The sequence below is a fragment of the Crocodylus siamensis genome, chromosome 1, assembly GCF_052110815.1.
Source record: "Crocodylus siamensis isolate JL-2025a chromosome 1, ASM5211081v1, whole genome shotgun sequence".
Classification (NCBI taxonomy): Eukaryota; Metazoa; Chordata; order Crocodylia; family Crocodylidae; genus Crocodylus; species Crocodylus siamensis.
The window spans coordinates 27,144,567-27,169,486 of NC_143395.1; the positions used below are offsets into that span (position 1 = coordinate 27,144,567).

The 24,920-nt window shown below is 44.0% G+C and overlaps 1 protein-coding gene across 1 annotated transcript in view; it reads left to right on the forward strand.

The window, feature by feature from the left end:
• Positions 1 to 24,920, forward strand: part of MBOAT2 (membrane bound glycerophospholipid O-acyltransferase 2) — a 216,005-nt gene that overhangs the window by 155,829 nt on the left and 35,256 nt on the right. Inside the window, exons 6-8 of the mRNA XM_090032473.1 lie at positions 6,094 to 6,148; positions 8,997 to 9,180; positions 24,100 to 24,292. Of these exons, the coding sequence (XP_089888599.1) occupies positions 6,094 to 6,148; positions 8,997 to 9,180; positions 24,100 to 24,292 (432 nt within the window). The remainder of the gene's footprint in view (positions 1 to 6,093; positions 6,149 to 8,996; positions 9,181 to 24,099; positions 24,293 to 24,920) is intronic.

Here is a 24,920-nt window from a genome sequence, read left to right on the forward strand (position 1 = left end):
TTGATCTATCATTTATTTTTGCAACTTGTGCAACTTTCACTGTGCTGCTGACCAGTATTTTGGTCAGTACCTTAGTATCAGTTTCAAAATTACTTTATGATCTTGTTATGTGCTATTTGTTTTATAGTTTAAAAACTTGTGTTTTCACCTGAAGATTGTCCAGCTTGGTTTTAAGTCTAGGGTTTTTTTTATATTGCCTTCTGGATGATAAAAGATTTATTAGTATTTTTTTAAATCTTAATTAAAAAAGACTGCATCTTTGTAACATAGTTTCACCTACATTAATCAGCTCAGATTTGTGTTGGTTTTGCCTTCCCTCTCCACCATCACCACCACGGTGATAGTGACAGGCAGATCTATTACCTCCTGTCTCTTTCTTAGGACTGCAGTGTGCCCTATTTTACAAACAGTATGCATTTGCATTCAGTTACAGTTCTATTTAAAAATCTAAAATTGAATTCTGTCCTGTTTTATGATTCAACCTGGTATAGAATCTCTCCACATCTTTGCATTTTAAATTGGATTTAAAGAATGCATCAGTTCTGAATTTCTCAATTGCTGGATTTCCTCAAAAACATATATGTGAAAGCATTCCAGTTGATCAGTTATTCAGGTGATTTCACTGTTGTGCTGCAATAATGGGAAGGCAAAGCCCATGGAACAAAATCCTCTCTTACAAAATCCTTGAGCAGTACAATACAGTCTTGACAGTACAGCTGGCTGCTCTGTAAGGGACAAATGTGCTTAATGCTGGTGCTTTTTTGGTTTTGGTGTTTGTTTTTACAAGGAAGAGTGGCTGAATATGAATCTGCTTTAACAGTTATACAGTGAAAAGGAACAAGGAAGTTCACACTGGAAGATCAGTGCTAGTGGTGTTGTCATGCTGAAAGGACCCTGTATGGCAGATGCAAGCATTTTTGAAATCCCAAAATGAAATAGGAAGTAGGTTAGAATGTCAGTAATAATTCCAGCATCCTCTTACAAGAGCGGATAGGTATCATTATTCTCCACATTACTAATAGGGAAACTAAACACAGAGGGTGTGATTTATTTGCTTAAGGTCACACAGCAGGTCTCATGGAAATAAACAGTTTCCCTAACTTCCAGGCCAGTACCTCCCCCCCCCCCCCCCAACTCTATAGGAATTGAGAAAATACTGCCACAGAAACTGTTCGCTGTTATAACACAGGAGAAGAGACTTCCCTTGAATCCCAGGGTAATAGTTGGAGAACTTCATGAGTTCCCTAGCAACTGCATACTGGTGAAGAGGAGTTTAATAATCTGTAATATTTAGTAATTGGGGAATATTTGATTTCTGAAGCTATGCATTGTTGTAGAGGTGTTGGACATGTGTTTCCTTCTCTTACAGTATGATGTATACCAGAGGGGAAGTATTTTCTTTCTCATACTTTTATAAATTGAAAGAGATGGATCTTGATAGCTTCTTGAAAGACTGTTGAGAGGCTAGAGGCAATCAAGAAGCAATGGTCACTCTGCTGTTGGTGAAGATGCAAAGACAGTGATGAATGGGATAATTGAGCCTTAAACAGGCCTCAGCTGAGAAAAAGAGAAAGTGACTAACCCCTATGAAGATGTGAGAGGAGAGTAGAGGCCTGCAGGAGAAGGGACTAGCGTAGGTTTACCATACATCTGGCTTTTCCCGGACGTGTCCTCTTTTTTGGGTCCTCCAATCTCCATCTGGCAGTTTTTGAAATAGCAATAGATGTCTGGGATTTTGCTGGTAGAACTGCATTTCGCGGCACTGGGGGAAGGTGTCCAAGCACTGGGGCTATGGCAGGATGCAGGAGGAAACATCTGCCCCTTGAGCAGAGGAGGGTGTGTGTGGGGGGCAGGGAGGGGCTTTCAGGGGCAGTGGGGAATTTTATGGCTGGCCTGGCAGCACTGGAGCTGGTGCCCTTTCTCAGAGGGGTGGGGCACCTGGAAGACTCTGCCCAGGGAGGAGGGGTGCTAGGCAGGCTGTAGCCAGGCCACTCGGCATAGTGTGGTACAGGAGCCCCAGCCTGAGGTGGGGGGTGCCACAGGCTCCCCTCCTCCTCCCTTCATCCTGTGCTGGGGCCAGACTCACTCTGCCTGCCTGCACGAGATGCAGCCACTGCGCTCCAGCCAAATTGGGGTGGTGGCACCTGGGGGAGCAGGTGGCTGCAGGTCAGGAGTGAAGAATGGCAGGGGTGCGGGGGCTGTGGCTTGACAGTGACAGGCACCAGGGCCGGCTGTGGGCTGGGAGTACAGGGCACCTGGAAGCACCAGGAGGTTGTGGATTGGGAGCGAGGGGCACCTCTTCATCCCTTTGGAGTCAGGTGGTATGTAACGGATCTGAGGTGGAACAACCAGCCTTAAGGATACAAAATCTGGAACACAGATGATCCTTAGACCTCCAAACCAGAAATGGTCTGTATCATACCTCTGGTGCTGGCTAGCATAGCCACCTTTAGTGTAGTGATAAGACCAGGCTACAGTCTTGCTCTGAGGCAAAATTTAATTCATTCAGGCCCAGTGGTGTATGAATATTACTATGCTGCTTCTGGTAGCATAGAAGCTGAAGTAAAATAGTCATGTTCATGTTTTATCAGGCAGCATTGTGTTGCTTTCCCTCAAAAGAGACTTCAGGATGCTACTGGGTGCCACAGGAATGTTTTAAACTATCCAAGACTTGAGTTTCTCTCTTTACCCCCTCCCCAATTTGGGAAAATATTTCCATTTCAGGAACTCTTTAGGAACATTAGGACAGAGTGTGAAGATTTTGGACTGTTCAGAAAAGCTCAGGAACAGCTGTCAGTTTAATCTGGGAAATCAGATGTATTCTACTTCCAGTCTCCTTGGCCAGAGCTGTCCAACTAATGGCCTATTTGGGCAGCAGGCAGCCTCCTAAGTGTTAACTTGTGGCACCCAGGCTTTGAGGGGGTACTGCTCCCCTCATTACTCTCCTGCTGCTGTTGCTGGTGTCTCTCCCTCCATCCTCCAGCTTCTGCTTACTCTCCCCGCTCTTTTCTCGCACATCTCCCCAGGAGCAAGGTGAAACAGCATGGCCTGCAGTGCCTGCAGGGAGCTTGTGGCGGGGGGGACTTTGGGGAGACCTGGGAACTCCACACTGTGTGAGGGTGCTGGTACAGTGCAACAGAGGAGTGTGTAGCATGTCATGATGGGGGATGCTCATGCAGCATGGCATAGCACATTGTGGTGTGGTGTATTGCCCATGCAACATGTGGCTTGGGGGAAGGAAGACTGGTTGTGCAGCTTGTGCCCCCCATACCATCACTCAGAGGTCAGACAGCCCTGATATAGGCTATGATTAGATCTCTGCTCATAAAAATACCCTTGAGGCCTTGTTTAACATGCATCTTCTCTCTCCCTCAAAAGCAATGGTCCTTATTGTAGCACATGTATTATTTTCATTATTTCACTTCATATCTGGTTTCAGATAATTAGAATCATCAAATGACCAACAGTGGCTTCTGTTGTACAGTTGTTGTTCTTCCAAGAGGAATCATGAGTGTACAGATGTTCAGGCTTTTTCTCCCAAAGTAAAATTGGCTGCTGCAGGAGAAAAATAATCTGGGAGCAACTAGGGTTAAATCACTGCCAGGAGAGTTTCTCCTGGGAGGGTGAACGTTTGTCTGTGCTGACACCACCTGACCATGGGCAGTCTGGGTTAGCCAATCAGGGCTGCCTTATGCACTGTTCCGGGCAGACTAAGGAAGCTTGCAGAACATACTGGGTGCATCTACATGTGCAGTTAATGCTATTTAGACTTACTGTGCAGTAATTTACAGTGGAATAAGCCAGCCCTGGGAAGTTGTCTACATGTGTACCCTGCTGGGAGCAGATTTGCTTCTTATGGGCATTTAAATGTGTGCTCAGGCTATCAGGGGTCTCTGGGGTGGGAGGGGTGGGTGGATGCAGTCTGGCCAGGGATGCTGTCCTAGGAGCCTGTGGCAAGTGCACCATGGGTGCTTCCCACCCTCCCCACCACCCCAGGAGCAGCAGAGAGGGCACTGTGTCTGCAAGGCACTCGTGGACCACCTCCTCTCCCACCCACTGCAGTAGGGAAGCTGGGTGGCTGCCTGCAAACCCCAGGCCCTCCAGCACCCCAAGACCACACGTGCTCTGGACAATTTCCAGTCAACAATCTTTATTTTCTTCCCCAACAACACATTCCTTCCTGCTCTCCCTCCCCAGCAAGAGCTGCCCCCCCCCCAACTGCAAAACCCACCACCAATAAAACATCATCTTCACCATGCAAATGTTTACAAGTATATGCCTGATGTAGTGTCAGGGTGGAATCTTTGGGATGGAGGCATCTATGGTGCAGAGCCCAGGTAGAAGTGCTGAGCACCTTGGTCTCTGGTGACACACCCAGGTGCAGACACTATGGCAAGGCTGGCAGCCCAGAGGCTTGGCCAAGGGTGAGGGCAGGCACCGTCTATCCTGCTCCACCTCCTCCTTCATGAGGCTGGATCCAGCGAGTGCTATCTCCTTGCTCAGGGGCCACATGGCAGACAAGTCACCCATGGGTAGCAGCCCAGGCAGGCAGTCTAGCTGTTAGGTGACCTGGCTCAGGAGCAGGAGCAGAGGGCCCTGGTCACTGCAGGCGTGGCTGGATCTTCTGCTAGGCCCACTGGGGGCATTGGCACAAGGCCAGGTGGCTGCCAGGCAGCAGGAAGGGCCACAGCCAGGGACAGGGCTGGTGGTGGGTTGTTTCCAGCTGGCAGATGGGGCCAGAGTTGGGAGCTTGATGGTGGATGGCATGAAGGTGACTGCCAGGGTCAGCATGGTGTCCAGCACCTGGTACTCCTCCTGCGTGACCTCTGCTGCCTGGGATACTACAGCAGCCTGCTTCTTCTGCACCTCCAGCATCCTCTTGAGGTGGCAGTGTGCTTCTTCTCAATCAAAGCTTGTTCCAGAAAGCACAGTTCCCCAGCACAATGGCCTATGGGACTGCTGGAGCCAGCACATGCCCTCAGAGCCAGGGCATGGTGCCCACAGGCCAGGGAGCAGCCAGGAGAAGCCTGGGGGTCAGGCTGGGGCTCTGCCCACTCTACCAGCACACAGTGGCCAGGGGCAGCATTAGCTGGCCTAGGTCCCAGGGGTCAAGCCAGGGGTCCAAAGACTAGCCAGGGACTGCTAAAGAGTTGTCTCTGCCCTGTGACTGGAGGGACTCCCAGTCATGTTGTGCTGCCTCTGGCAGGAAGCTGCCCCCCTGCTGTCTTGGCTGACAGGGAGCAAATCTACTCCTGGTTGGCATTTACACATGCACTACTGAGTATTAGCTAATGCACAGTAAATCTACTCTCTGCAATGCGCAGTAAATCTACCCCCACCTTAAATAGTGATTCTTTACTATGCAGTAGATTAGTCTATTGAGCAGTAAAGCATCTTGTGTAGGCATGCTGACTGAGATGTGTTCCTAGACCTCCTACCTCCTCCCTCTCCCCCTCACTTCCTCCTTGACTGCACAGCGTCAGCACTGCAAGCTCTGTACTTTGGAGGGCCTCAGTATGCAAATGTATGTGTGCATGGCTCTAGGTAAGTTTGTGCCATAACAACAGACCTGGGAGAATGCTTCCATGTTATTTGAATATTTGTACGCAGACTGAGTAGCAGCCCTGGGGGTTGTAATGATTTCATAAGATAATACTAGATGATGATTAGTATTTAGGTTTGACTTCCTAGGTTAGAAAGGTTTGAGAATAGGAGAGTTAAAAATCTTCAAAACTTTTAATTTTGACAGAAGCAAGGGCAGCAATATTATGAATGCTACCTCACCCCCACCTGCCAATCCCCCACCCTCTTCTTCCAAACCTTGTTATCTGGGTGTGCTGCAGACACAGCTGGCAATGGCTGCACTTCACACCTTTTACTAACAGACTTCCTGACTGAAAATATTTGTTTTTAGTAGGAATTATATCTGACCCAGCTCTACTAGGAGCACCTCCTTGACAGCAGGCCCTTAAAAAATGGGGCAGGTAAAAGGGAGGAATTTTGGGAATTGGAGAATTATCAAGGATATCCATTGACCCTGGCAAAGAAATGACTAGATAATGTATGTTTGCTTATTCTCCTCTTCCCCTTCAGGAATGTTTCGAAAGGAAGAAGAACTGACTCCATCGCAGAGATGCTTGGCTGTAAGGTAAGTTTTCTTAGGTTTACATGAGACCAGTTTCTTTTTTGATGTAATATCAAGTAATATTTAAGAATGATGGTAACTTAACTGGATCTCTTGTAGTTTGTGTACTGAACCTTTGTAATTTAATTGCATTTCTGCATTTGTAAAATATCCATTGAAATAGACATTATAGTTTACTTACAAAGCTTTTATTAAAACAGACCATATCCATTCTATTTTGTTCTTCACAGTGGCAAATAGAAACACTCCCACTGTGTGAGGCAGTTGATAATGGCATAGTATGGGAGATTTGACATTTTATAAAGAAAATAAATGTATAAAGGAACTTGTATTTTATTATTACTTTTAGGAATATTTTTTCTGTCTCGTTTCTTTATTTGGTTTAAATGTCAGTGCCCAATTTATGCTGTGATGTGTACTCAAGCAAGAGTGCACAAATGCTCTTGGGCTGCAAACAGATGCCTTGTTTGAGGCGGCCCTGACTCTCCATGGTTTCAACCTGCATCCAAATAGGAGTGTTATAGCAATTTGCATGTGTAGACCTTCCAAACTGCTCCTCTGCCAGCAGGTAGCCAGCAAGAGCATGCAGCCTGAAATGCTCTTTCCTGGAATGGGTTGTACAAATCTTACAGACATATACTGCAGTGACCTGGGAAAAACTATTAACAGGCTTCATCCTACATACATCACAGATACTTGAAGCGGGACAGTGGATTGTATAGCTAAGATCCCAAGACAAAAGGCTTTTTCTGGGAAGAAACGTTATAGTCTAAATCAGTGGAGGAGCCCAAACTTTTGGCTTAGCAGGCTGGATGAGTGGTACAGGGTGGGCCTGTGAGCCAGATCCAGTGTACACAAGGCCAAGGCCTGATCCCACATGTTCTAGATTGGACCCTGGTCTCACAAGTCATATTGGGTACACTGCCTCATCTCTGAAACCAGATTTGGGTCCACTGGTGGGATCCCATATGCAGGGCCATGTCATCTGGTCTCCTGGACTTAGAACTTTGGCAGTGGAGGGATTGAGGGTAGTATTAATTTCCACTGGTGTCCCCCTACCTCTCACCAAATTTCCAGTTCCTTAGCAGCCCCATAGGCCATATGTGGCCCACTGGCTGGGGACTGTGCAGTCCTGGGACTGTTCTCCTCTTAACGGTGTAACTTTTAAAAAATTTGACCATTTTTGGTGGGGGACCTAATTATACTAGTGGAAAAGCTGTAGAATTTGGAAATAGTAAATTAACTCCTATTATTCCAGAATTCTTAGGCCTACGAAGATAATTGGAGCAGTGTGAGGGAAGTGGGACTTTACCACATTAAAAATGAAAAGTTTTTATAGAGAAATTCTCCTCTTAAGCATTAGGAAACAATTTGTTTTGAGAACTGAAAGGAAGCATTTCTGTTGATTTGTAGCATGTTCATGGAGCTTTTGGTAGCTCCCCCTGGATCAGGATCATGGACAGATCTTCAGTTGTTTTATAGATTCTCATGGTTCAAATGAAGTCAGTGTTGAGGATTTTCCTCGCTTATCTAACATGATCTGTAAAGAAGATTATTCTGCAATGTCCACACTTCAAAACTCTCTTGATCAACTGGCTGTTTGGGTTCTGTAATAATAGGTTGAGCTACACCCAAAGAAGGGGTGAGCTAATAAAACATAATATTAATTTAATTTTTGTAATAAGTCAAATAATAGCAAGAGGAAAACTTTCTTTGCTAAATGTGGCAATGAGAATTTTTTGAACCAAGTACAGTTAGAAATGAATTGCAAATGATAGTAATGTTTTTTCTTTTGGATGAAGCTTTAGAACTTTATTTCATTTGGTGATAACCTTACCATCTTCAATACAGAAAGATTTATGCATTTTATGTCATAACTTTGTTGAGAACACAAGTCTAAATACACAATGTTCTGTGACCTAGATTCTAATAGACTTAGAGATCAATATATTTGGTACACTGAGAAAGAAACCTATTGATGAATTATAGGGGAAGTCTGAACTAGTACTATAACTTGTTTGGATGGGTTGACCCTGTGCTTTCTGTCATAAATTTTGAGTTTTGAATTCAGGCATTCAAAATTACCTAACTGCGAAGTAGAAAGCATTGTTAATCATTTATAATAATTACTCATAAGTTAACGTAACTTTCTGAAAACTGAATAAGAGAATATTAGTAATCTATTTTTGTAAATCTTATTATCAGTTCAGTGATTACTATTAAAAAAAAAAAAAAGGGCTAAATGTCTCCTTCCTCTCCCTCTTAAAATATCAGGGAGAAATAACATAAAGTCATTATATGAGTTGACAGTTCAGCTCATAGAAATTGTAATGATGGCTTTTCTAAAAGAAATCCCAGAAATTGCTGCTGATGTTTCTATTGTGTTTTTAGACATTTTTCCTACATCCACTAAGATATGAAGCTAAAAGATGTCCTTCTATATTATTTATTTTTATCCCATAATTTCCATAGAATAAAATATTTTGAACTTCTGTAAATTTCAGGAGTTTGTACCAAAGTTTTTGATAAATCAACGAAGTTTTCTTTAAAAGAAAAAGAAAAGAAACAATGCTATACAATGCTTCAGGTGATTTTTTTCGAAGGTTTTTCATTTGCTCGTTTTAGTGAGAGTCACCATAAGTCAGCAAAAAAGTCTGGAAGTGCTCAGTACAGGCAGGAAAAAGCCATCACATTTTAAATTGCAGTTATGAAATGCAAATAGATTGCTTCTCAACACTTGCTTTTTATTGTAGCTTCAATAAGCAGTAATGTGAGAGCTGATTATTCCTGCAGTAGACTTCCATAAAAAGCATACATTACATCTCACAAGTTGCTTGTCTTTGAATTACAGACGCATGCCAAGTCTACTGGAATATTTAAGTTACAACTGTAATTTCATGGGTATCCTGGCAGGCCCACTATGCTCTTATAAAGACTATATTACTTTCATTGAAGGCAGATCATACCAACTGCAACAGTCTGAAGCAAATGGGAAGGAAGATATAAAATATGAACAAACGGATCCCTCTCCAAATGTAAGATCTATTACTTTTGCAGTGCTGCTGTTTATATAGTCATTGCATGGAAAGCTTGTTTTGCACTATTCACTTACAGGCATCACTTCTGAGCTATATCCAGAGTTCAGTCATCAATGATACAGTTTTCTGTTCATGGAAATAACAAACGGTTTTCTGCATAGATTCTCACTTGTAGGTCTCATTTACAAAAGCAAATGACACTGGAGCTGTCTAACAAGCTTATATGGTAAAAAGTTATTTTCAGATAAATCAGTTCATGTACATTTATTTCAATGCAGAAACATGCGTATAGTATGCATCAACTGCTTCTGAAAATAAGTCACAAAATGTGTGCGTGCTTTGGGGACCACATACATTGTTTTCTGAAAAAAAGTGGAAGACATACAAGCTACTGCAAGCCTTCATGAAATTTGTTAGGCTCTAAAATGTGGTAGAATTTTTACTGCATTTTTACATGTAGCATTTCACTGCATTTTTACATGTAGCACAACTTATCAGATCCCCTTAGGAAAGAGGTCTTTGACATGTTTCTATAAATATTCTGACTTGAAGAAAAAAAAATCCAGAAAACTTTATGTAGAGAATAAATAAGTAACATTGTTCTATAGATATAATACAAATAAAAGGCGTGTTCTCTTCAATGCACTGCACTGCAGAGGCTAGGTATGCTGCTTTCCCTTTCCTGATTGCTTTCCTGTCAGAGTAGGGTTCCTTACCTATGGGTGAAATGAAACCCTGTGGATTGTAACTTGCAAGAGATGCACATATAATATAAGTGAAGATTGAAGATTGTTGACATTTACAATAAAAAGTTTAACTCTTGGGATCCTGAACATACAGATTTTTATTCTTTCTAAGTGTCAATTTATCTGCTTTTTATTAATGTGCATATGTGCTCCTATTTGAGTTTCAATCCAAGATGCAGTTATTACCTCAAACAGGTAACATTTGAATTTACTGGGTGGGAGTGGAGGGGTGGGAAATGATCTCACCAAATACATTTATCTCCATAAATCCACTGCCAACTCCTCTTTCCTTCATATCTTGAAATTTATTTCCAAGCTGGTAGTTTAGATTGAGAGTGGGAGCAAATGTACCTTGTGACCCTCTCTGTGTGCACTGAGGCACATCAGACTAGCAAGTTTCTAACTTTATTTTTTTTTTTTAAACAACAACTTTTGCTTTGTATGAATCAGAGCATGGCTTAATACATTTGGAGAATTCCATATATGGGACCTCTGGTTTTGAGGAAAACATACTTGTAGGTCTTTCCTGTATTTTTGTTAAATTCTAACTGTTCAAAACTACTAGTATTTTTAAATTAATTTGAGAAGGTCTTATCTTGACTGCCTCAAAGGAAATCTAAATGTTACCATATAAACTTGCTAGTAAGCTCTCAAGTATCTGAGTGGAAAAGCTCAATAAATAAATGGGAATCCATAAAAGAATTCTACCTTGAAAAATAACATAGCTTCAGGTAAGCAGGTTTTTCTTTTTAAATTGTATTGCTCGTAGAATGCTTGAATATTTTGTAATCTATGCTGCATTAGCTTTTTTGGTATTGAGACTGAGAAGCTGTCTTTGCTCCTAGTACTTCACTTCCCAACTGGCGTTAAACAAATATGACTGCATTTTATAACACCAGTGAGTCTTTGCGTGCTTTTGGGAAAATGTGGATGGTTTTAATTTCTTTACTGCATTTGCTGTATCAGTGACAATGTCTTTCATTTTGTTATATTGTTATGCTTTAAATATTTCTTGATGAATGTTTACCAAAGACTTACCTGCATTCTGATACTGAATTTTGTTTTTTTTAAAGAAGAATAAATTATTTAGTTAATTTTTCAATAAGAAACATAATGGGGATCAGCAAATGTTCATGTCTTAAATTGTAAAAAATTTCAGCTCAATTTACTGTAAGCTTCCTTTTGTGTTAAATTTCATTTCTATAACACAATGTTCATGCCAGCCTCTTCCTGTATAGTGTGTGTTGACTGCATGATATAAGTTTAGCTTAGCTTTTTTTTACTGTGTTAATTGCATGTTAATTGAATCTGGTCAACATTTTAAAATTTTTCATATCTCCTTCCTATGCCTTTTTACAAGCTGTCATTTATTGGTGCTCAAAGTGGTGTCAACTGTCAGACATTAATTTCTATCTTCGTAAGTTTCTTTTTATTATAGCTATTAGCTACCCTTAAAATGGAACAAATCCATGTGCTTTCAGCTTCTTATTAGATGGACAGTTGTTAGAAGTTGAAACTCTTGCTTTTAATTGCCTGCAGTTTTTAACTAAATAATAGTCTCAAATGTAATAAACATTTTTTTGGTAATTTTGTACTATAGTGAACTCCTTCATTGTTTGAGTATTGGCTACTACTTACAAATGAATGTATTCCAGTAGAAGTCTAAAAAGCTTACTAAAAAGGTCTATTTGCTATAGGCCTGGTCAGAACTCCTTGAAGTCTATGAGAGTCTCTTCTTTGCGGTCAGCAGGCCTTGCCTCAGGCTGTAGGTGTTGAACAAAGGCAAGCAGGATTTGTTGAATGGGTTTGAAATATGAGATCACCAAATTTTATGAAATAGAACTGATATAATATACATACTTCCTCTGTCACTTCAGTGGCCTGACAATGGCCTAATTAACAGCAAGGACCAGAGCAAAGAGAAATTTTGTGGTGAGACTAGCAAAGGAGTGATTTAGTGATTTGAATGACTGAAGCACTATACATGAGAGAGATTCTATCCTATGTATTGCTTTGTGACTATAAAGATGTCTTGTAATATACATTTTTTAAACAACTCTGCTTAATGAATAGTACACATTACTATTTAGAGAATCATTTCCTAACTAGTGCTGCAGTAAGCAGCTTTTTTGTTTCATGTTATACTGAGTTTTGTTAAATATAATTTTAGTGTCCATACAAATATTGACAAAGGGCAGAAGCCATTAGTGAAGTTAAACACCTCCCCCCCCCCAGTTGAAATGTAATATTTAGAGTGAGTTTTCCCATTCTGTGTTTTGGCAAACTGTTTTGTACTGATGAACTGGTCAACTTGATATTAAGGAAATGAATATTTCCAGATATATTCAGGAGGGAACTGTCTCCTCTATGTTCATAAGGGGCTTAGTATAATGGATTGAACCTAACTGAGGTCTCTGGGATAGTAATACAAATAATTAACTTTGAAACCAGTATTATAAACATCATCAACATTATAAACAAAATTGGGTAATATAAAGGTAACATATTTACTTATTTTAAAACATAAATGTAACAATGCAGTATTTAAACACTCTTAGTTTCAAGATTTTCATAAATGCTGACTAAGCCCCCCCAGATCTGTAATTGTTCGGTTTGTGTTTTAAAAAGTAAATAAAATTCCAGGCAAAACCCTGCGTGTTATCCTTACTTGAAATTTAAACACCATTTGCTACACGTCAGTCAGTTATTTCAGTGGGAAACTTTGCCTTCCTTTGAGTTATTTACTGTGCTATTTCTTGTAAGTTACCTACTCTGCAAAATGGATGTTAAAGTTCTCCAAGGAAATCCTAAATATTACTCCATGTAGGTACAACTATACTTGTACTGAGTTTAGCCAGCAGTAGAAAAGAGTATAGATTTAATCTATACTGAGAAATAGGAAGACTTAGTTTGCAACAGTATTGAAACTTAACTAATGTTCTGAGAGTTCTTTGCAATCTCTCAGTGGAAAAGCATAGTTACCTATTTATAAAAGTGCAAGCACTGTTTCATCAAAGTGCAACTGTTTTTTGTTTTTCAAACAAGTGCTACATTTTTTCCAAACTAAATGGTAGATAAGTACCTTAGGTGGGCGTATATTGAATGTGTGTGAATGTCACAGGATCAAGGAGGTGTCCTGTGACTAATATAGGGTTAAGGAGCTGCCAGTCACCAGGGGCAGCTCAGGTGCTGGTTGCCGCAGCAACCAGACAGGTCAGGTGACCAGAAGGGGGCAGGGCCGGGCCTTTATAAACAGCCCAGGCCGGAGCCTAGCTGGCAGTTCCCTTCTGGCAGCTGCAAGAGTAGGAGCTCTGTGGGAGAGCTGGGCAAGCCGAACGTATGTTTGTAGCCTGACTACCCGGACTGGCTTGAGGATATGGACTAGAGAGAGGACTCTAGAAGAGGCTATGACTAAAGAGTCTAGTGAGTGCAAGCTTTGTGTTATAAGCCGGTAGGCTTCTTGTTTGTGTTGCAGCCTCTTGGCTCATGGTTTTGTTATGGTTAAATCGGAGGACCGGGTGAGACGGGGAGCGCGAAAGGGCGCTCAGGCCCCGGGGAGGGCGGGGAGCGCGAAAGGGCGCTCAGGCCCCGGGGGGGCAAGGCCTGGGCACGGCAAGCCCAGAGGCGCCGGTAGCGGGGCGCCAGTTGCAGCACCGGCCCAGAGGCGCCAGTAGCAGGGCGCTGGAGGGCAAGGACAGAATAATGTCCAGCAACAGCTGCGAGGCTTGGGGTGCGCTAAAGGGGAGGTAGGAGGCACACATTGCCCATAAGGCTGGGGGTGTTGGAGCACCCCACTTGGAACGGAGGTAATACCAGTGCGGTGTCAAGGTGGAAGTAGGCAGCCTCCCTTACTGAACTTTATAAGAACAAAGACGTGGCGGGTGAGACGAGGGTGCTGGATCACGTTAATTGACATGGCAGGGGGCACTAGCGAGCTCACGGCCGCTCGCAGGCCCCACTCTGTGATAGTGAATAATCTAGTAGATGTCTGAAATTTCAGCTGTGTGTAAGCCACCAGAGAATTATGGATTAAAACCGCTCCTTGAAAGATAAAGACAAAATAGTTTTAGGAGGCATAGGGCACTCAACCAGAAGTCTTAAAGGGCACCTATACACATGCCTGATGCCTGCTCTGATGTATTCTAAATAGAACAGTTAATCAAGTCTGCTGGAGAATTCTAATTGGACTACTCCAGCAGCCCCGGCATCATGTGTATTGAATGTCCCCACATTTTCAAAATGACAGCGGGCGACACTTTTAACTCAGGCTTGGGGAATGAGCTTTAAAGCACCTCCACTGCCATTTTGAAGTGCAGGATGCTGAATACATGAGATACTGAGGGTGTTTTAGAGCAGCTTCCATGAGCCACTCTGATAAAAATGCCTTCTTTCCCTCTACCCAGGAACACATGTAAAGATGCCCAAAGTGACAATCACTTACTTAGGCTAGGGACAGACATTCAAAAAGCCTGAGCCTGAATTGAATCAATCTTTGCAGGTTAGTCTAATCTGGCCAGGCTGAATCAGTTTATAACCATACAGACATCCCCTTGGGACTGAAAAAACGTAGGCACGCATGTGCAGTGGCTCAGGCTAGAAGCTGAGGAGCACTATAGCAGCCCTCCCTTCCCTTCACAGTACTGAGCTGGGGAGGCGGGGGGCATGGCCAGGCCCCAGCAGGACATTCTGATTAGGCAGGGGTCATTCCCCTCCTCCCCCCACCCCCAACCAGCCCAGCAGGGAATTAATAGCACAGTATTTATCACCCCTAATTCAGTGTTTATTACCCCATTAAGAAAACAACAGCGGGACACTACCAGCTACCTTTTTGATTCTACCGTTGTCCCATCTGCCACAGCACGGACCATAGCCACCACGTGGTCTGCTAGCTAATGCTGAGAGGTGTCTGTGTAAGGCAGAGGGAAAGGGAAGGAGGTGGGGAGCAGGGGGAATCCAGGCAGATGCCTGCAGTCTCTGTTGGAATTGCAGCCAAGGATCAGAGGGGAGGGGGCCAGCTCTGCTGTGGAGCAGAGAGCCCTGCCCAGCCCAGACAGCTGGTTTAACTTAAACCAGCAAGGAGTCTGGGACAGGCATTGCATAAACCAGTTTGACCCAAATCAGTTAAGTCTGATACTACATTCAACTAGGTTTATCTCAAACCGGTTTCAGCCGTTTTTCAAATTGGTTTATGTGCACTGACCATCTGTTCTGTTACAGGTTTAAACCAGTTTCTGATTGCTTAAACCAGTTTATGTGCAATATCTGTCCCTAGCCTTACAGTTATTTTACTCTTTTTGAACACCAACTCTTGAGAGAGAGTACCTGTTGGCCTAGCTGCCTGGCTGCTGGATTATCTGACTGATTTATTATTTTTTCCTACTCAATCTATTACCTTCTTCTAAAACCACTCTTAAGATCATTTTCACAAAAATCTGTGGTATATGAAATCACCAGTTAACTACCCACAAAAACTCTTCATCCTCAAGGTGTAATCATTAGTACCTGTAAACTATAAGACGTGAGCTGCTATTGATGTTTTATCCAGATAAAGTACCATTTTCCCTAGTCTAATCCAAAATCTGTCTTTGTCCCATAAAACCTTTAATTCAAATAACTCTTAAATTCTTCATGTTGTGTTCATTGAAGATTTTAGTGTGTAAAATTCAAAACAGTGAAAAAAATCAGGAAGGGGTTCACTGGTATCTTTTGACTTCAGTAACTACTCCAGTCCTGATATTTGATGTTTTGCAAAGTGTCTGTTTCCAGGTTCTCTGTATTTTGTATTAAGAGTAGTACTGTAACAGGTTTGTAAGCAATACTGGTCAGCTTGATAAATGGTAGCTACAGCCTTCCAAGCTAAGTCATGCTACAGATAAATGTTATGCTTTAGCTATGAGAAGAGCCTACTCCCAGCCCAAAAAGAAAATGCACAGCCATTCAAAGGTTGTTTTTTGTGGAGAAGAACTGGCTCTTTAACAAAAAGTTGAATGTACTTATACTACAAAGAGATCTCTTCTCCTGTGCCAGCCTGAATTGCTGTACACTTCTCCCACACCTTCCACAGACTGGGGGTGGGTATGGAAGGTGGCTTCCTCATGGCTAAACTCACCAAATTTCCCAGAAATTTGTAGTGCTGGAATTGAATGCCTGTTCCAAGCTTTAATCATTGGTGTTTTATCTAAAGGAATTGTGGCATAAGAGAATTTTATGGAGTCATCTGTAGCAGTGGCGACATGTAGGATGTGCATGGGGGTGCCTGTGCACCCCCTGACCAGCCGTGCTTGCTGCTTAGGCAGTGGGGCAGGCGGGAGCACTGGTGCCCCCACTGCAAGCAGCGGATCACTGCAGCTGCTCCCAGAAGCGGCCACAACCACTCCTGGAAGTGGCTGCAGGAATTGGCTGTGGGATTGGGGCCCTGGGCAGTAAGATCGGCCGCAGGGGACCCCCTCACCCCCCGGGCAGTGAAATCGACTGCAGGAGATACCACCCCCCCACCCCACCCCACCCCGTGAGCAGGACTGGTCACAGGGAGCTCTACCTGTTCATTAGGGACAGTACGGTAGGAAGCAGGAAAATGTTTGTTTTGATGTTGTTAGCAAACAGTTAAGTTTTTGGCATCTCTTACAGAGCAGAGACAGAGTGAATTGTGAGGAGAAGCCATTAAGGGCCACCTAAAAGTAGAGGCTTGTATTTAATGAATTCATCTGTCCCCCACCTCCCTCCAGCTCAGGCTGGGCAGACCCCAGGCTAGAGCTCCTTCCCCTGCTTCTCCCATTCTGCAGACAGCAATGGAGTGGGGCTGGGGCCCAGTCAGACAAGACAATGAAGGTGCTCTGGTTTGGAGTGCCTTCATCTGAATGCTCATGTAATGTGGGTTGACTTGTCACCAATCAGGCACTTTAAATGCTCTGAAGCTATGCACTTCTGTCAGGGCATGGCTGTAGAGCACTTTCAAGGGGCTGATCATATGACAAATGTCACTTCTGTCAGTGGCTACTATGTCTCTTGAGTGGTTCTTAGAACCCTTTAGTTATGGCAAAGCTTCTCTTACCCAAGACAGAGGAACACAGAAGTAGTAGAGCAGTCAATTGCAACTTCTCTCTGCAGCTTCTTCAAAACAGCTGTTTTCAACTGCCCAAAATCTAAGTGCTGCATTTCTAGCTCAGATGCAAAATCATCTTGACATTTGGGTCCTCCTTCCAGGCTGGGATTGAGTGACAAGAGATCTTTACACAGTTGATCCACTTTTCTGAAAAGCCAGTTTGTCCAACTTTGACCTATGGTGGCTGTCAGGTGGAAATAAACAGGTGTTTTGTTGTGTTGGCAACTTGTTATTTTAACATATTTTGTACATGGCTGCAGAGTGTTCTGAAAAAGTGTTAACTGGAGAAGTAATTTGCAGGTGAGTGGCCCTTGTGTTCAGAAAGGGGGCATACACCTTCCCTGCTTATATTTCAAGTAGTTGTTCTTACAATTTCTTTTTTTTAATTTGGTTATACTCAGCGTAATAAGAGATTGTAACTGCTCCTGCCCATGCTGCTTGTATTGTGGAGATGAACTATTTGTAGAAAATTTAAGATTTCATGCTGTGAATGAATATAACCATGTTTACAAGCACCAAAAATCAGTTGTGGTTACAAATAAAATTATCCATTCAGTTTAGAATGGACATAAAGCAACTGTGTAAGGGAAACATTGAAACTAATAGTGTCCGGCCTTTTTGCCCAGCAATCTAGATAGGCAGTGCCAGGTCCATCTGCAGGCTGGATCCTGCCGGTGGTCCTAGTCCGGTGCCCAGAGCTGGCTTGGCAGGGTCCCATCCAGCCACATGGGGAAGAGGGCATAGCCTGATCCGGCCCCATCATGGGGGCCTGGCCCAGCCAAACCCCAACCTGGCCACCAGGGGAGGGAAGGGTGGGGCCTGGCTCCAACCCAGCCCTGGTGGAGGGGGAGGTAGAATTTGGAAGTGGGCCAAGGCAACAGTATTGCCACTGCTCCCTTGCTCCCGTGGACCAGATGCCCTGGCTCTGGGGGGGTCATATCTGGCCCACAGGTGAAGGTTGAGCACCCTGATTTAAACAAACAGAATAGTTAAAAAACAAAACAACCCCCCCCCCCAGAAAACCATGCATTAGAAGTTCAGAAAAAGTGTTTAATTTGCTAAGTTTAGTCAAGCATACAAAATTATTTTCTAGGTTTAATTGGCATTAAACCTGGATTTGTATCATTTCAAAATATAAAAATTACTGTAGTTGTAGTATCCATCTGCCATGTGATCCTTCAGTGTAAGCTTTAGTACAGACCATTTGCAGGCTGTGAGTATAGTTTGTGTTCTGCCTGGCCTGTGTTGGCATTGTATTCAACCTAGTGACAACTGGCCTGAACGGGGTTGTGGTGTTCTGTCCTGCAATGGCATTTAAAATACACTGGCGCAAGGCTCAGAACCTAATGCCAAATCTGACTGTTTTAACTGCCTCTGAGGTTTCCGCTGTGTTTTGAATAAACTTGCCTTTTCTGTTTTAAAGGGGAAGTTTTAAATTTAAAATTAATAAGATTTACTGCTGTAATCCTTTCACAATGTGGACTATATGTTGAAATTTTTGTATGAGCCCTCTTTCACATGTATAACTTGATATCTTATTATTTAGGATTTATTTTGTGTCTACGGTATGTTAAGGAGGATTGAATGTAGAATCTCAAGTCTTTGTACAGTCTTAAAACAACAGATATAAAAAATTAATTTCAGAAAACAAGCAGTGGGACTTCAGGCTAATATAAAACATGTTTATTTTGTGAAACAATTAAAGCTTTGTTGAGTTGTTGCTGATCAAAGCCTTTGAGAGTTCTTCCTTTTAAGTAAATGTCCTAAGTTTTTTGTCTCAAGGCTTGTATCTTCCTAATAAATTATCACCTCTTTTGTATCGCATAGAATGTTGATTTAAGTATGGTAGCCATTCACTTAAGAATGGCTAACCATATGAATATCAGTGTTTCTTGAGTTTATTGGCTTGAGTTATGAAAGCGATTCACATATTTCTTTATTAAATAAAATAATATTGCTAATTTCAAAATAGATAAAGCAATAAGTACTTATCACTTGTGCCATTTAGTTAAAGAAATTAAGGTAACACTTATACAGATCTGAAAATTGGGTATACCTATAAAAAACTATATAATTATATAATTGAAAATGAGTGTTTCCAGATTGCCAAAAAAAAGAGAGAGAATCAAAAGGGACCTCCTTTTTAAATGTTTGAGAGAGCCAAAATGAGAGATTTCTTAATGTAAATATTTTAGCCTCATGCTTGCCACTGCTACTGCATTTTTACTCACTTTTTCATATACTTACTCTTACTATTGTACAATGGGGATTTTCCTTTCTAAAAAGGAGAAATCAATATTTTATTGAGCTACTTACAAGATTTTTCAGCATTACAGCATTACTTTAGGAAAAACTTGCAACATTAGTTAACACATGGAAAACCTACGTGAAGTATTTCTGATGTAAAAATACTGGCATTCAAAATCTTTATTATAATGTTGTCCAATCTTTTACTTATCAAATTTGATTTCATATGTAATGAGCATTCTTGCTTTTGAATTCCAGTTGTAACGTAAGGCTGAAAGGAAGGAAATACTAAATCTATATATAAGAGCTAAGAGAAAATAAAACCAATGTTATAAGGGATTCCCTAGCATCTCTTTCCTGCTATACTAAAGAATGAATCCCAAATCCTATTATCTGTTAAACTTCCCTTGCTTAATAAATCTTCTGTATCATACCATTGCCATACATGGTAAAGGTCTAAAATCTGTAACAGCAGATGAGGGATTTTTTTCATTTCAGGAAAATGTAGCTTTTAAAAGAAGTCTATACCATGTTCTCAGTGACAGTTATATTTGATGTGCTGGAAGCAGCAATATCTATGGAGTACTAGAGGAGTGTTTAATTATCCATTGGACTTCTTATTATACAGGCAGTCCTCAGACTTATGACACAATTGGTTCCTGAAAACCATGTCTTAAGACGAAACGTAACTTGGAACCAATTTTCCTATAGGAACAATGTTATAAAATGGGGGATTGGTTCCTTTTAACATGCTCAATATAACTGCCTCCATCTGGTAAGTCTTTTTTGTGGTGGTGGTGGGGGGTGCAGATCAATGCCTGCGCAGCAAGGGAGGGATTGGGGTTGGGGCTAGGACAGGGGCTGAGGCAAGGACTGCCGAGCCAGGGTGGGTGGGTGGGGGTCGCAGGGAGGGCGTGGGCAGCTCCTGCCACTGTGGGGCTGCTGGTCCAGGAGCTGCTTGTCTGGTGGCCCATCCGACAGCTCTTGCCACTGCTCCCACTGCTGGTCCGGAGGGCATGGGGGGGGCAGAAACATGTGCCCCCAGATCTGCACAAGGCAGCCAGGGCTGGGGCTGCACTCCAGGTGGGTGTTGGAAAGCACTAGGAGCGGGGGCTATGCCCTCCTGTTGCTCTGCCCCACTCTGGCTGGGCACACAACTGCATTGCCTACAGAGAAGCAGTGCAGTGCATCCAGAGCTGCTCCCACCTCCCTGCACCTCCCAGATGAGCTGTGGCTTTGCCCCACGTTGGCTGGGCAACTGGCAGCAGTGGCAGGGCATGGGGGCAGGGAGGGAGTGTGCCCCTGGATTAGGGCAGGGTAGGAGATGGAGGGGGGGCTATGGTAGGGCTGTAGCCACCCTAGAATTTGTCATAGCCCCCACTACCCACCCAGAGTGTAGCCCTGATCCTGCCTGCTCCACATGGATCCAGGGGCACATGCATCCCCATGCCCTACCATTGCTCAGCCCGGGTTGAATGGGGCTCAGAGGTGTGGGGAGGCTGGGGCGTGCCACTTGTCCGGAGGCAGTGCAGTGCAGCAGCTCTGTCCTGCTGCGGCTGGGCGAGCAGCAGGACATAGCCCCTACTGCCAGAGCTTTCTGCCAATCGGCCAGAATGTAGCCCTGGCCCCGCCTGCCCCTCACAGATCCAGGGACACATGCCCCTCCCAGGCTAGTGGTGGGAGCTGCACCGCCCCACCTGCTGGGCATCCCGTATCCCAGCCTCAGCCCCAGCCCCTCTCTCACTCCAGGGGTGTTGATCTGCACCCCCATGCCCCACCACAACAGACTTACCAACCCCATCATCACCTTGAAGCAGTGTCGTAATTTACAAAGGTTGTAAGTGTCAAGGACAGCCTGTACCTTGCAGGTAGGCCAGCAACATGAAACTGCTAAAATGTATATTTTTAAAGTGCTTGCTGCCTCTTGGCTGGCATATCAAAGACTAGGATTATAGAAATCTTTTTCCTGTGCCACTGCTACATGGCATATCAGCAAATGAACACTATTACTGTAACTAAGGATGCAGAAGAGAACACAGTGATTAAATAGGAAGGAGAAAATGGAGCACTGGGGGTTGGCAAATGACAATAATTAAGGTCCATATCACACTTATTTTGAAACTTAGATTTCCATGTGAATAACTCAGGTAGGCTCTGGAGCGGTGAGAGACGCGCGGGTGAAGCCCGCTGTGCCCCCACTCCCCCGAAGCCCCCCAGACACCCCCTCAGCAGCTGCCGAGCCCCCTGCCGACCCCCAGCACAGCCGGAGATAAGTGGGCTTGTGGTGGGAAGGGGTTAACTCCTCGCTTGCTGGGAGGAGGCCGCTGCCTGGTGCCGGGCCGGGTCAAGCCCCCTGCCCAGGCCCCTACTTGGCCCAGCCCCCAGGGAGCCCCGCGACCAGGCTGCGTAAACAGGCGCTTGAGTTAGCGCGGAGTTTGCGCAGGGGAGGGCGTAGGAGGGCACGAGACCCTGCCTGCGACCCCCACCAGCCATAGCCAGCCCCAGCCGTAGCCAGCCTACCAGAGGCATGACACGGATGGGCACGTGCCGCACCCCGAGGGTCCCCTCGGGCTCTGCGGTGCCTCCATTGGGCACCTCAGAGACGGCCACCCAGACGGAGCCCATGGTCCTGGGCTCCACGCAGACGGAGCCCCTGGCTCTTGGCTGCGGGGGCTGCCTGTCCCTTTTTCAGGCTCTGGGGCCTGGGAGCATGGCCACCTCCCCTTGCGGGGTCTGCTCCCTACTGGGGTCTCTGGCGCGCCAGCTGGAGGAGCTCCAGGCCACAGTCCAGAGACTGTGTGCCATCAAGGACTGCGAGCAGGAGAGAGACTCCTACTGCCAGGCCCTTCTCCCCCGGGAGCCGCTGGGGAGAGCTCTGTCTCCCTCCGCGACTAAGGAGGACTCTGGGACCTCCCGCTCTGCCCAGTCAGGGGCATGGACCAAGGTGGTCAAGGGGCCCAAGGCCCGCCGCACCAAGGCCCCTGCCCCGCTGGAACTTAGCAACAGGTTCGCACCTCTTGCAGCCCCAGCAGAGCCCACGTCATTCTCCCCTTGTACTCGGCCTTGGTGAGGCCGCAGCTGGAGTACTGCGTCCAGTTTTGGGCTCCACAATTCAAAAAGGATGTGGAGAAGCTTGAGAGAGTCCAGAGGAGAGCCACGCGCATGATCAGAGGTCAGGAAAACAGATCTCACGATGACAGGCTGAGAGACATGGGACTCTTTAGCCTGGAAAAGTGCAGGCTCAGGGGTGATCTGATAGCCACCTATAAGTTTATCAGGGGTGACCACCACGATCTGGGGGAATGTCTGTTCACCAGAGCGCCCCAAGAGATGACGAGGTCGAACGGTCACAAACTCCTGCAAGACCGTTTCAGGCTGGACATAAGGAAGAATTTCTTTACTGTCCGAGCCCCCAAGGTCTGGAACAGTCTGCCAGCGGAGGTGGTTCAAGCACCTACATTGAACACCTTCAAGAGTAAATTGGATGCTTATCTTGCTGGGATCCTATGACCCCAGCTGACTTCCTGCCCTTTGGGCAGGGGGCTGGACTCGATGCTCTCCCGAGGTCCCTTCCAGCCCTAATATCTTTCACTAGATTGTGAAAGATGACAACTTTTCAGAGTGTATGGGAAATTCTGTATCTCCTATATATTCTGACACTTTTGGCCAAAAGAGGCCATAGTGGGTTATTTTTCTGGCAGCTTTGATGCAGATAGTATTTTAATGGTAAAAGTACATTCAGGTTTTAATGATGTGGCTTAAATGACTGAGAGACAGAATTTTGAGTGCTGAAGCAAACTTGTGCTTTGAAACAATGGTTCTTTGGTTAGTATATTAATGCCTTGCAAGCTTAGCAAATCGTATATCATATGGTACTTGTAGCCTTTGGAATGTGGAGTGGACAGTTAATTAAAATATTTTATGTAATGTGCATACCACTTTTGTGCATTTTATAATGAAACCTAAATAATGCATCTTTTTTTATTTTTAAAAAAAAGAGTGCTGTTTAGCATAATGGTTAAAAGAAAGAATGGGGGTGTGGAGGGAATCTATCCTTTTAACCCATGCGGGCCACATACTACGTATGGCTTTGGAGGGGTAGGGGTAAGTTTCTTGACCTTTTCTCTCAGTCATTCTAGCTGCCAAAAGACCCCAAAAAAACAAAAGCTAAACTTCTCTCTCTCAATTCCCAAATAAAATTTCAGTGTTTTGATGGTAATTCATAATGGTATGAACTATCAGGCAGAGATGCTGTATTCACTGACTTAAGCAAGCTGTTGACAAGGTATACAGGTATATCAGAAATAAACTGCAGATAAGAAACTATTGATACTCAAAAATCAGTTTGAGCTTACAAGTAATGTGTTGTTAAATGTGAACAGAGGAATGCTTTGCCAATGCCTATATGTGATATTTTGGGAAATAGCTTTATTGTAGCCTATACTCAAGTGACCTATAGCATATAGTATAGCTTGGTAATGATGCCTTAATTTTATACCCATTTAGATAATTCCTGATACTGATATAAGACAGTGGAAGTGTCAGGGGTTCCCATTACTGAAGGGATTTTTCAGGCCCCTAAATGCTGTCAAACGTCGTAATGTGTTTTCTTTAAATAGGGGTGGTCACAGCATAAATTGAGAATATTTCCTTTTCTCTTTGAGTGTGTAAACAGACACGGACTGTAAAATGTTAGAAATGCATGTTATTTTAGGAACTGACACATCAGTATGCCTATTTAGGGAAGGTTATAAATTTCCTTTGTTCAGAAAGATTAATCAAAGCTGAAGCTTACAAAATCTCTTTTCTTAAACTTTTCAGATAGCTGTAATACAGAAACTCTTCGTCTGTGGACTGTCTTTATTAATTCATCTGACTGTTACAAAGACTTTACCTGTGGAATATAATATTGATGATAACTTCAGAGCTACAGCATCTTGGCCTATACAGATTCTCTACCTGTACGTGTCTCTTATGGCTGCCAGACCCAAATACTATTTTGCATGGACTCTAGGTAAGTAACTAAAAATACATGTATATAATTTTGCAGCTTGAGGTACTATGTCAGGTATTAAGATGGAAGAGAGTGCCCTCTTGAGGTTAGAAAGGAGTATCAGTTGTAGTGTCTGATACTTCCTGGCTAGGAAGAATGAGTTTCATAGTTTCTAGGGTTGGAAGGGACCTGAGTAGATCATCTAGTCCGACCCCCTGCCATGGCAAGAAAGAATACTGGAGTCAAATGACCCCAGCAAGATGTTCATCCAACCTCCTCTTAAAAACCCCCAGGGTAGGAGCCAGCACCACTTCTCTTGGAAGTTGGTTCCAGATCCTACCCGCGCTGACCGTGAAGTAGTGCCTCCTGATATCTAGCCTAAACCTGCCCTCTGCCAGCTTGTGACCGTTATTCCTGGTCACTCCTGGCAGTGCATGGGGGAATAGTGACTCCCTCAATGCCTGCTGATCTCCCCCTGACTAGTTTATAACAGGCCACTAGATCCCCCCTCAGCCTTCTCTTGTGGAGGCTGAACAGGTGCAGGTCCCGTAGCCTCTCCTCATAGGGCCTGCCCTGCTGCCCCCTGATCATGCGAGTGGCCTCCTCTGGACCCTCTTGATGCTGTCCACATCCCTCGTGAAGTGTGATG